Raw genomic sequence first — 12,203 nt, 5'->3', positions numbered from 1 at the left:
TATTTATCCAAATAAGAGATTATGGGCTACATGTCCCCTTTGCCAAGTGAAGGACTCTTCAGTCTTCACTCCATCATTAGGCTACCAGAACTGATTTATTCAAGAGGGCAAAAATGATATTTCACTTTAACACGGGGGCTGGGACTATAGTACATACTACATTGTCCCAGAAGATACATGGAGATTCTGCTACCTCGTGGTAAAACAAAGAGCAAACAACAGAACACACAAACAAAAAACACTTGCCGGCTGACTGCATAATGCAATGCAAATACTTGCATGTATGCGGTGTGCGGCTATGCGCGCGCCCCCGTGTTACATTACACCCACTCTCGTGTATGTACAGTTGTAAGCCTAACCAGATTGCGCTCCCGCGAGACCAACTTCACCCTGTCGTGAGCAATTTATTTCCTTGTGCTTAGGCCACCCGAATTCTTCCAAGAATGACAATACCACACCATTGGACCAGCCAAAACCAGTCTGCGAGAAAGATGTCCATTAGCTCAAGTCAAAAGAGAAGACAAGTGGGATGCTAGATATCTTGTTTTATTGGTCAACAGAGTATCACAGATTCACTGCCTTGGTAATTACTACTAGAAGATATACCAAGGTGTAAAACTGTATGAGGTTGCCAGTAATCGAACATGCTCAACTGCTCATCATCAACAATTGGAAGGGCATATTTACCATACCTGGGGCTTGTATTCACCACCGCCTCCAGATTTTCCACAGGCCTCCACATCATACTTCTCATGCATCGCGCCGGTTGCTTTGAAGGCGGCGTAGTTTGTTCTCACCCACCTCGTAGCAATGTCCTCGGCTAATTTTATCGCCTCCTCTGATCCAGAATGCAACAGCCCCTCGGCTATGAGATGCTGCACCGGAGCCCATCCATTCGGGAAATCCCTGTACAATTATTTGCTCAATTGTTAAACAACCGCGAAACAATAGTATTTCCTCGTACAATTTTCACCTGGCAGAATTTTTATGAAACATAGTTTCCAGAGGGAACTAACCATTGTTGGCTTGTGTTTGTTAGAGAAGTTGCTATTCCTGCAGCACAGAGTAATCCAGATTTCTGGAGGCTTGCCATGACTTTCTCTGATTTTGCAGTGTCCGCAAATTTCACTGATCCTGGTTTAGTTTCAGGGAGCCAAAGTAAGGAGCAACGGGAAAGGTTTAGAATGCTAAAATTTTGGATGTAATTAATATAACTTCCACTAATAAGAATAGTTAAAAGAATTTCAGTTTTGTAGCTGTAGAATGTTGCATGCTTGTAGCATGGTACTCCGTTGACATAAAAAATTGCCTTTTGCACTCATATATATAAGTAACACAAGAATTTAAGAGCTTGCTTTCATTTTCTTAATACGACTAATGGAGATGAATCTTTATCCCTTGTGATACGTGCAAGCAACATGCAATGTGCCATATCATCAAGAATTGGCAAAAACATGTTGGCAAATGAAAGATTGCCATTACTGTTACATTTTAGTTCTCTGTTAAAACAGTTAAGTGCAAAGACCACTCCTTAAGAGACCGTGCAAGAAAGAGCTTCAGAATAAAGCATTGCATACTCGGGCATTAGAAGAAAACAGAGTCAAGAACGCACCTGAATGATAAGCATTTAGCCACAACGGAAAGAAGTTTGAAGCAAATATTTTGCGGTTCTGTGAGTCAGACTTCCATTGGTAGACTCCCTGCAATAATAATGTAGATCAGTTAACACCACCAAAAAGTGCCACGTCCCGAATGAGAACTGGATAAGATCACAAGAGATTGACGTGCTATTATAGAGCACCTGCTGGCAATCTCCATCAGTAGGAAGCCAGTAGTCAAGCCACTGCTCCATCTCAGAGTTCCACAGAATAGAGTCAATTGCAATATGACGTGCTTTTGAAGCCTCTAAAAACTTTTCAGATGTCGCATTCTCTCCAATGATTTTTGCAAAGGCAGCTATGTCCTGCTCCATCTGTAGCGTGCAGAATTGCATGAAGGTAATAAGGCTTCATCACATTTACAGCTTGCAAGCATTACTAACTTTGATATCAATTGAACAATACTTCGTGAGCACATCATTTTTCCTCCAAACTAGCTTCCAAGATATGTTGAATATCATGCATCCAAGCCCATTATCATTGGAATTCAAATATCATGATAAACTCAATATCTTACCTTAAATATGAATGTGTTCAGGTCCACAGGTATAATGTAAGTTGTTGCCAACGTTGTCATGTCAGTAGAATTTCTACACGAAACAGTTAAACAATTAACAACAATTTGTGGTACACATTACCAATTTAGTGTTGTTGGAGCTGGCGCGTCGTTTGTTAGAAGTACACATTTTAACTAGTGTATGAAACAGCAAATATTTTTAGCTCGTAGTTTTTCAGGAACGTGTAAGTTATCAAACATCCAACCTCATCCATCGAGAGCTAAAATCCCATCCTGATTCTGCTGTTGAAGCAATTTGGTGGTAAAGTTTTTCCTTATCAGCTATAGAGTTGATCTTCGAAGCTAGTTCCTCATCCTTGATAGAAGAATAAACTATAGTTAGTTGCTCCTTTAAATGGCAAAACTTCTTTACACTGCCATAAGCAAGATAACATAATCAAAGTTAGACTTTACAATTGTCGCACTTTCCGGCCTAGGTTTGTTCCACCTTGCCTGGTATCGAGACAAATTATGGACCTGGCCATGATTGTCCCTAATAGCTACATTATGAATATCTGCACAAAGAAACAATACAACGTTACTTTACTTCTCATCATGCGAAAACAGAAAAACAAAACGGTTGATGTCTCCATGGGCTACCTGACATCCAGAAGCTATGCTCTTTCAGCAGAGAGTGGAATGCTTTCCTAACAAACTCCACATCACCAGTTGCCCTGTATACTTCCAAAACCATCGAGCTTAAAAGTGGTGGTTGGCTGCAAAGAGAAAGCACCTATCAGATTACGACCAAATGGCAATATATTTCACTTACAAGTTCTATCTATGCATGTCACTGGCAGCAATTAGAAGTGTAGGACTCCCAACTAGCAGTTTTCATTAATTAATAAGCCTTCCAATTTTCCAAAGGTATAGTTACGTTATCTTCCTTACAATACAGATAGAATTGTCACCTTCGGTTAGTGTAGTAGGATCTTGCACCGTTCAGAACAAAACCATATTTTTTCACCAGGTGTACAAGGTTAAGCACAATATCCTTTGCTGTGTCGTACATTTTGCTCACCAGTAATCCCCTGCACTGAGCCATACCACTATAAGAGACAAAAAGGAGAAGAATGACAGCAACTCTATTCTAGATCTACTCAAAGGTTTGTTCGTTTCCAAGGTCCATTGGGATCAAACACTTAGCTGTACAGCATATAATTTAAAAAAATAAGGACGTTTCAGAAATCAGGATCTAGAAGATTGGGCTGCGGCCGTCCCTGAGGAGGCAAGGACAGATAAGCCTGGACTCTGTTAAAAATCTCGTCTCAGATACTACCCCAATTGCAATAACACGACCACCAAGCTCGCCGGCCAGGAAAGCACGACCACCCATAGAAAAGTCAGCCGCCCCTGGTATTCAGACAATGGCGATGACGAAGCGTACGCCGAACACTAACAGAGACATGCCCAAGCGTACAACGGAGTCAGTAACAGACAAATGAAGATGGAGAGAATCCCTTGCATGTTCGACTGGAACACAGGCGCCTAAACAAGGGAAGAAGAACACATGCACTGTCCAATCTGAATCCAGGCCTGGAGTCGTCAATTAAGTGTCGTCTCCCGAAAAAAAGGTCTCTCGATAATATCGTACGTGATCTAGAGCTGTATGTACTATATTAAGTTCGAGACCAAATTAGTATCGTTTGATGGCAGGTAGAGCGACAATCAAAGTGTAGCACCAATGGAGCAAAGCGGCGATCGGAGGTAGGAGAAGGAGAGGGACCTGACGACCCAGTAGGAGTCCCAGTAGTAGACCTCCCGGAACCTGGAGCCCGGCACGACGACCCCGCCGGGCAGCGGCAGCAGCGTGTGCCGGTCCGGCCGTTCCTCGACGCCGCGCGCCACCCGCCGCGCCAGGTCCTTCCAGAGCGCGTGTACCTCCAGCGCCCACGCCCGCGCCTCGGGGCTCTCGACGCGGGGCAGGAACCCGCGCGGCTCCGCCTCGAAGTCCAGCGGGTCCGCCGCCACGAGGTCGGACCCGGCCGCCCCGAAGTAGCGCGCGAGGTAGGACTCCAGCTCCTCCCGCGACGGCGGCGCCTGGCCCTGGCCCGGCAGCGCGGCCGCCGCGGCGCGCTCGTCGGCCGCCAGCGGCAGGTCGACGTAGAGCTTGGGGTCAAAGCCGTCGGGCCCCAGCGCGCGCAGCGCCTCCGACTGCACCCGCAGCAGGAGCCCGAGCAGCGCGCTGGCGCCCTCGTCGCCGGACCCGCCGGCTACGGCGGCGGGAGTCGGCGCCATCTCGACCGCGCGGGGACGCAGAAAAAGGGAAGCCAGGAGGACTAGTACGAGGACGACGTGGTGGGGACACGGAAGCCCTGCGGCCATCTCGACCGAGGCTTTTAAAAGGAAGCCGGTGCCTGCGTGCTACGTGGGGGCGCGGATTCGGATGGGGGGGGGGGGGCGCTACGACGCCGCGCGTGGACGCGGGCGAGGAGGGGCGGTTAGGGCGGCGAGGACGACGAGGACGAGCGCGCGGCGCGGGCCTCGTGACCCCTCCTCCCTCTCTCCCCTCTCTCCTCCTCCCCCGCCTCCCGCGCGATTGGCTGCTGCTTCCAAAAGCAAGCGGCGACCTGGTGGGGATTGGGGAAGCGGGGCTTTTGGGGCGGCGAGCCTGCCTGTGACTGTGAGCCCCGCGGCGTTTTGAACTGTGCCCTCTCGCTCTCGGCTGCTGGCTTGGTGTGCCGCGTGGCGTGCGCGCCGTCGCGGTCGCAGCAGTGCTTCGCCGGCCGGGGCGGAGCGGGCCGGCTGAGGTTCGACGCGTCTCGTCGCGTGTGAGAACTGCCTTTTCTTTTCTACTCTTTCTTTTTTATGATGATGAGAACTACCTCTTTTGGCTTGGGCTTTGCCGGGTGAGTGCTCCTGTCGTCTGGGGACGTGATTGGTTCCTTTGTCTGATGAGCCTGGCTCGTTTCAGGTAACCAGGCTCCCGCTGGCCTGGCCGAGTTCATGCGAGACAGATTTGCTTGGATGGCAGCCAGACTGTCGCAGGACGGACCTATCCGCCCAGTGGTGTCTGGTGTCTTCCGCCTAGCAAGCTTTGTCTCCTTTTTTCAGGAGATATGCCATAGTCGGTGCCTTCTTGTCCGATAAATGGTCAAATCTTTTACCTTATTTTGCCAGGGAACGTGGTATCCTTCTTAGAGGGTAGTTATTCCGTTATCCCCAGGGGGTTGATTGCGGAAAGGTTATTATGGCGTTTCCTAAGCTAGGCAATCGATAAGATAGAAACCTTGCGCCAATCATAGAGGTTGTAATTCCATGGCCATGCATCTCACTAAGGGGATTCGAACCCCTCTCGGTAGGTCTTACTGATTTGTGAAAAGCTGATGGCTAGCACTAACGCATGTTATCCCATTGAGGAAACAACTCATGTTGCATCATCGGGTTCACAAACCACTTTAAGTTATTGATTCATGGACAATCCGCCTAGAAAAAACGATAGGAAAGGCCTCAAATCGTTGATTTATCCACTTTTCTGGATATCCACCGCCAGTTCTCGGTCAAATGGATTTTCACAATGGTTAAACTGCATGAAAAGGCCATGCTGCAAGCGAGCTCTCTATCGCATGTTTCGAGGGGTCTTAAGGTGTTTGTACCTCAAGTTGGAAAACCCTCATATCGCCTAATAAATAGAGCTAGAAACCATGTTGGGTTTCTAGATAAATCCCTTTTTTTGTTATTTAACCTGCCAATCCTATAATTTTAGAGGTGACCAAATGAACCATTAAAATTGATGACCAAGTATCCGACCAAAGGGAGGAATTCCGATTCATGTAGTTATCTTGTTTTGTGTATAATGAAAAGATTAGTTCTTAAATTTAATTCTCTTTTGATTGAATGCGCATCGTATGTAGAACGTGTTTTGACCTTTTTGTGTGTTGTGAAAGATAGGTTCTTAAATAAAAATCTCTTATGTATAATATCATTCCTTATGTAAAACATATATCCTTCCTAGCATTCACATATTTTTTTATAACAAGCATTCACATGTTGATGCACAAATACACCATATCTGCTGCACATTCAAGTCGTTGTTTACTTCAGTTCATTACATTTATTTTATTGTTTAAATTGCTAAGTGGATGTACGTTTCAAATATGCTTTTGTGTGTGGTCTTTTAGATCCGATCGTGTGTTAAATTCACATGCTTACTTCATCGCCGTGTGTAAATTTTGGGGTCAAAGTGAATGCATTTGTTACAGCCTTTAAGGAATACACCCTGGAAGATAAGCTAGCTAGCTTGGCAAGATGTGGTTGGATTGGAAGCGAACAACCTTTTGGTCATTTAAATTGTTTTTTTGGAAATTTTAACTTTTTTTTGTATTTCCACAATAACAATGGAAAAAAATCCATTATCTCTAAGGATTGCATCTTAGAATCGTTTGAGATAATATTGACTAGGTGCAATGAGGGGTGGTAACTAGATAATTTAAGGGTCGGACCTTAAAATGGATAGGCTCTAATCTTATACAGTTCTGAACTAAAAATATATAAAGGCTCCATTAGAATATGAAGAGAGCATTAAGGAACAGGTACCACCCTTAGATGCAATCTACAACTCCGAGAGCTTGAGGAATCATCTAAAACGTACTCTCTATGTTCTGAAATACAAACTATTTTGGTTTGTCATAAATTAAACCGTTCTAAATTTGATTAAATTTATAAAAAAATAATGACATTCTATATATCAAATAAGAATAATTAGTTCTATTATGAAATACATTTTTATAATTTACTTATTTGATATATTAGATATTAATCTTTTTTCTATAAGTTTGATCAAACTTAGATTACTATAATTTAAAATAAATTTAAATATTTTATATTTTAGAACAAAGAAAGTAGGGATACATAGCCGTCTTAGATTATGTATTTTGTGGCGACCTCCCAAACTAGCGGACCGGTGGAGTCCTCGTACCTGCGCTCCCGACACGTAGCCCACCGCCCAGTTGCCCACGTGAGGATAGCCGCTGCTACGGTGCCGTCCACGTGACCACGTCTGCCGTGGCACCCGAACTATCCGGCGCATGACGGTGCCCCGTTTGTTTCCGCCGTAGTCGCTGCAACCCACCGGTTGCCATCTCTGGCCGATCATCGGTTGCAGGCGAGCGGGGACGGTTCGAAGAAGTGGTTACGGCCGGCGGCGAGGTGGACGGGAACCAGCACGCGCGGCGGGCCGCCTCCTCTCATGACGCCGCTCTCCGCCTCCTGCGATAGGCTGCGGGGAAAGCGGTAGGGGACCACCGGTCGCTGCAGACCAGAGCTTCGCCTCGCCGACCGGCTGGCTCGACGCCGACGCGTGTTAGGCCTCCTCCGAAGGTAGAAGCCAGTACTAGCTCTAAGCTAGTACACGTAAGCAGGGAGAGAAAATCCATCCAGCAACTTATCTTTTATTAGCACATTTGGAACCCAGCTGCATTAATTATTTACTCATCTCCTTTCTCACGGTTTGGAGGAGCTCCACCTCGATATCTGCGTAGTTCACTTGTTTTTACTTGAGCACCGTGCTACCAGCTAGCTACGGTTTAGTCGCTAGCGAAGCTGTTTCCGATGCTTCTCACTCTTCCAGCTCGGCAAAACTCTGACTCGACAGGCGATGTCGCCTCCCTTCGGAGGAGGCTTTATCCCGGTGCGGAAGAGCCGGATGATGGGCGGATGGGTGAATATTCCTGTCAAGCAGCGCGGTTTGGCATGTTATTCTACATCCGCAGAAAATAATAATATTATAAAATAAAATAAAATATTTAAAAATAAGATAAAAATAATTAAAAATATTGTTATCCCTAGTCTTTTATTTTATTATAAAATATTTTATTTTATTTTAAAATATTATTATCTCTCCTGCGATGATAAGACGGTTGATCGCACCCGTAAATTACGTGGGCTGAACTTTCCGAGCCGAGCCGAGCACGCGCGCGCTGTACGATGGCGACCAACCGTGAAGGCAACGGGCTACTGGCCAACTTTGGACGCGCCCGACACTAACTGGAGTCGCATCACATGTTCCTCGTGGTAACGCAGCACGGATGTTAAAAAAAATACTACTCAGCATGGGACTACTACTTTGTATTATTTTGTATTATTTCCTCTTTAAATAAATGCAACATCCAGCATTACTTTGTAATCGTCGAATGAATGATTGTTTTAGCACGTTTACATGTCTTTATCTTAAATTAAAGTTCTATTTCGATGAACGAACTAAAGTGGACATTTGTGAAAAGATCAAAATACCCCCTCTTTCCCTTCCACTTTATCCTCTTGCCCCATCCACTCGCACCCAACAGCAAAGTGGACATTTGTGTATTTTCATTTACTAGCCACCTAATTTTTAATCCTAGAATCCAAATATGTATGAACTAAATTTTCTTTTTAGTTAGTTAAAGTTTAATCCGGACTAAATTTTAATCCTAGATGATCAAAATGTGATCTAATTAGTTGGACGTAGTAGTTGTTAACTTGCTATGCGGTTCCACTCAAATGGTAGTGGCTAAAAGGTGATCGTGATGTGGACCTAGTACACACGATGTCACGAGGACCAACTACTGTTCATTGTATTAGAGAAGAGTAATGAAAGGTCCGTGAAAACGACGCCTTCATGATTGTTGATATATTGTAATCTCTCACCACTTACTTGCAAAGTGCCAACGTTTCTAGCATTCGTTCGCACCAGCAACTGAAAGGTAGCCTCTGAACCATTGAAGGAAAAGCAACCAGGAAGTTAAAAACCGCAACTTTCATGATCATTCAGGATTCAGGTAAGAAAGTACTGAAACCACACCCAGTCTGAAACACAATTGGCATAGCAGCAGAAAGATACTACATATATAATTAGCTGTAAGGTTCCACATCATATTAGAGGGAACTTATCTAGTTAGACAAAACATCACTGACAGAGGTGCTACCTCAAAGAAGAAAGAAAAAAGAAACACTGCATGCTCGATCGGGTGTGATCAGCAGCCTACTATTCTACTACATCAGTGCACACGAGCTACCTCGGTAGCACGGTAGGCATTTCTAAGCGACCGGCATGTATACCATCCAGCTAGCGAAGTCGAGGTCAATCAGGTCCTGGTAGCACGGCCCCTGAGAACTTCCAGATCAACGTCGTCAGGGTCAGTTGCTTGGATCTCGAAGTGCACCCCATCAAGCTCGTGGCGGAACTGATTCCTTGACACGGCGTATATGGTCTTCGCACGGATGCGAGAATCTGAAGGAGACCTGCACAGAAGGAAGACACTGGTAACATGAATAAGTATGCTTTAAGAATTTAGTTTTGTGAAGGAAAACTCCCTCACGTAGTACTACACCCTGTTATATTGTGAAGCGAAAGTTCAGGTGTTGCAGTAACATGAGAAATCGCTGGCCACTCTTAACACAATTAATCTCCCCTTGGCACTTCACAAATTTGCTTGCTGAAAGCAGAAAGCATAACTATCTGTATTGGAAATGCTTGTCAAACTGGAGATGCTCTTCCCAATCTGTACTTATTCTACTGTCACTACTGTTTTGTAAGCTGGAAGTGTTGTCTGTCAAGCATAACAACTGTGTTGATGGCTACGGACCTATAAAACGTTAGAAGTTAACGGGGAACTAAAATGGTACTCGATGCGCTTGAAACATATAACTACATTGTGACCACTTTGGACAGATCATGATGTCACGAATCAACAGATTCAGATCACTGAAACTAAAATGTGTAACAACTGCTGTCAGCCTGGTTGCCTTCTGGGTCAGAACTCAGAAGTCCAGCTGCAATAATCATGTGTTCTTGAATGTCTAGACACAGGAGTCAAAATGGAGACGGCCTTATCAAGTCTCAACCGAGGCATTGGAAGCACTCGCGGCTACTGTATGAGCAGAGCATATGGTTTGGAGTTTCGACAGGGGACAGACACACCAATTCAGACTTTAGAACAGTGCCCCTTCAACAAATCGTATGCCTTAGAAGCGCAAGAGACGAGAAAAGCAGAGGCGGGGGGAGGAGTCACTGACCAGGAGATGAAGAAAATCTTGCTCTTCCTGCAGTTGTCGTCGCTGACGAAATCCAGGTCGTAGACGGCGTACCGGCAGTCGTCCGCCGGCAGCGACGCCGTGAAGTCGTCGTAGCTCTCCCCCGGCGCCCCGGTCTTCTCGACGACGATCTCCTCCCTCCTGTCGTCGATCTTGAAGATAACGTACCGGTGCACCTTCCTCCGCTTCAGCTCCATGAACGCGCTCTTGCTCCGCTCCGGCACGTCGATCCACGCCGGCGAGCCGCCTCCCTAAACATTCAAGAACCATCTCCTCATCACCCCAACACGAACAGACAAACAAACAAACATCCCCACTAGCTTGCCCAGATTGGGAGAAAGTCAAAGCACCATTGCCGCGAACCCAAGAACCTCCATGGACGGACGGACTGATCAGAAGCTGTGTATCTGAAGCGCGAGAGAGCGAACCGCAGGGGCGGGGGTTAATAGGAGACGAGATAAGGCATGGGGACTCACCCATGGCAACGCGGCCGCCGCCACCATGTGGCCGTCACGATCCCGGTCTTCCGGCGCGGTGGCGCTGATCCGTGGGCGGCGGAGGAGGGGGATCCCACGGGCCGAGGAGATGGGGTCCGATTATTTTAGCTTTTCCCACTCGAGTTGGAATTGATGGAGCAGCGCGCAGTCATTGATGGGATCATGGGATTCGAGCACGGCGGCCCGCCGCGTTCAGCCAAATCTCTTTCATCTTCGTGCCACCATCACGCGCCGTCCATCTCCGCTGCCGACCACCCCGAAGCTGATTCAGATGGGCCGTGAAAGCCCAGTTCTAATGACAAAAGGCCGGTCCAACTAAATCTGGGAAAGCCCATATAGATCAACCCAGAGCCGACCTTTTTAAAAAAAAAAGTTAAAAATTAAATTCGAAAAAGGGGTGTCGTTTTGGAAATTTTCGAAAAAGGGTGCCTCCCCGCCCGATCAACGGGCGGGAGGCGTGGGGCCGGAGACTAAGGATGGCAATGGATATGAATTATCCGCGTACCCGCGGGTAAAAAACCGTTGGGTATGGGTTTGGGTACCATTTCATATCCGCGGTTACGGGTACGGGTAGCAAATAATATCCACAGATATTTTTAAGATGGGTAACAAAAATTACTATCCGTACCCGAAATCCGAAACCCGCATCTGACATGTGGGTCCGCATCAAAACCATATATATAACGATAACCCTAACCCTAACTCTCCCACCCCCACACCAGCCGCCGGCGCCCCATCCCACAGCCCCACCCGGCCGCCCGCGCCAGCGCTCCCCGCCCCCACGCTCCCCCCCCCCGGTCGGCGGCCCCGGCCGCCCCCCCAGCTCCTGCCGCGCCAGGCACGCAGGCCCCGCCCCCCCCCCCGGTCGGCGGCTCCGGCCGCCCCCGCCCCAGCTCCGGCCGCGCCAGGCACGCAGGCCCCAGCCCCGGTCCGGCGGATCCAGACTCCGCCCGCCCCCCACCGGCGGCTCCAACCGCCCCCCCAGCTCCGGTCGCGCCAGGCATGCAGGCCCCGGCCCCGCCCCCCCCCCCCCCCGGTCCGGCGGATCCAGAGTTCCAGACTCCGCCCGCCCGCCCCAGCCCCCCCCCCCCCGCCAGGCAGGCCGCAGGCGGATCGAGACTCCGCCCCGCCCCCCCCCCCCCCGCGAGCACGCCAGGCAGGCCGCAGGTGGATCTGGATCGAGACGCCCCCCCTCCCCCCCCCCCCGCGGATATCCGTTACCCGCGAGTAACGGATATGGAAACGGATATGGATACGTTTTGCTATCCGTTGCGGGTAGGGTAACGGGTATGGGTTCGAGTATAGTTTTTAGGTCGCAGGTATGGATATCCAGAGGCAATATCCGCGGATAGTTTACCCGTTGCCATCTTTACCGGAGACCTTCCGCCCATCCAATGGGCGGGAGGTCCCAAAATATTTCCCAGGCCCCTCCCGAGGGCCTCTATTTCTTATTCGCGAAAAGGCCCCTAACGCGGCCACGGC

The 12,203-nt window shown here is 48.0% G+C and overlaps 2 protein-coding genes across 3 annotated transcripts; both read right to left on the bottom strand.

The window, feature by feature from the left end:
• Window positions 1-79: 79 nt before the first annotated feature.
• On the bottom strand, window positions 80-4,804 carry LOC112872665 (probable trehalase). Its single transcript, XM_025935739.1, has 11 exons — window positions 3,941-4,804; window positions 3,126-3,245; window positions 2,815-2,930; window positions 2,629-2,729; window positions 2,421-2,530; window positions 2,176-2,248; window positions 1,802-1,972; window positions 1,613-1,700; window positions 1,017-1,134; window positions 693-906; window positions 80-480 (listed from the first exon to the last, which is right to left on the bottom strand). Exons 1-11 carry the CDS (start codon window positions 4,537-4,539, stop codon window positions 355-357), a joined length of 1,836 nt encoding a protein of 611 aa, XP_025791524.1. The 5' UTR covers window positions 4,540-4,804; the 3' UTR covers window positions 80-354.
• A 4,194-nt stretch (window positions 4,805-8,998) lies between these two features.
• On the bottom strand, window positions 8,999-10,857 carry LOC112876302 (actin-depolymerizing factor 10). Of its 2 annotated transcripts, none has more exons than XM_025940380.1 (3): window positions 10,701-10,857; window positions 10,207-10,475; window positions 8,999-9,432 (listed from the first exon to the last, which is right to left on the bottom strand). In XM_025940380.1, exons 1-3 carry the CDS (start codon window positions 10,725-10,727, stop codon window positions 9,276-9,278), a joined length of 453 nt encoding a protein of 150 aa, XP_025796165.1. In that variant the 5' UTR covers window positions 10,728-10,857; the 3' UTR covers window positions 8,999-9,275. The 2 variants fall into 2 exon arrangements, with proteins under 2 accessions (XP_025796165.1, XP_025796166.1); XM_025940381.1 differs by lacking the exon at window positions 10,701-10,857 and adding an exon at window positions 10,575-10,686.
• Window positions 10,858-12,203: the final 1,346 nt, after the last annotated feature.

This window comes from Panicum hallii, chromosome 9 (genome assembly GCF_002211085.1).
Source record: "Panicum hallii strain FIL2 chromosome 9, PHallii_v3.1, whole genome shotgun sequence".
In the NCBI taxonomy this organism is placed as follows: domain Eukaryota; kingdom Viridiplantae; phylum Streptophyta; class Magnoliopsida; order Poales; family Poaceae; genus Panicum; species Panicum hallii.
This window is presented reverse-complemented; position numbering and strand designations above follow the sequence as displayed.

Bases quoted from the DNA above. Each gene is read 5' to 3' on its own strand.
- LOC112872665 (XM_025935739.1), bottom strand. From the start codon at position 4,539: ATGGCCGCAGGGCTTCCGTGTCCCCACCACGTCGTCCTCGTACTAGTC. The intron at 2,249-2,420 runs GTTGGATGTTTG...TGTTTCGTGTAG, and splicing joins TTTAGCTCTCGATGGATGAG to AAATTCTACTGACATGACAA. The intron at 1,701-1,801 runs GTGCTCTATAAT...TTATTATTGCAG, and splicing joins CTGATGGAGATTGCCAGCAG to GGAGTCTACCAATGGAAGTC.
- LOC112876302 (XM_025940380.1), bottom strand. From the start codon at position 10,727: ATGGTGGCGGCGGCCGCGTTGCCATGG. The intron at 10,476-10,700 runs GTGAGTCCCCAT...TTGAATGTTTAG, and splicing joins CGGCGGCCGCGTTGCCATGG to GGAGGCGGCTCGCCGGCGTG. The intron at 9,433-10,206 runs GTCAGTGACTCC...CCTTCTGTGCAG, and splicing joins AAGATTTTCTTCATCTCCTG to GTCTCCTTCAGATTCTCGCA.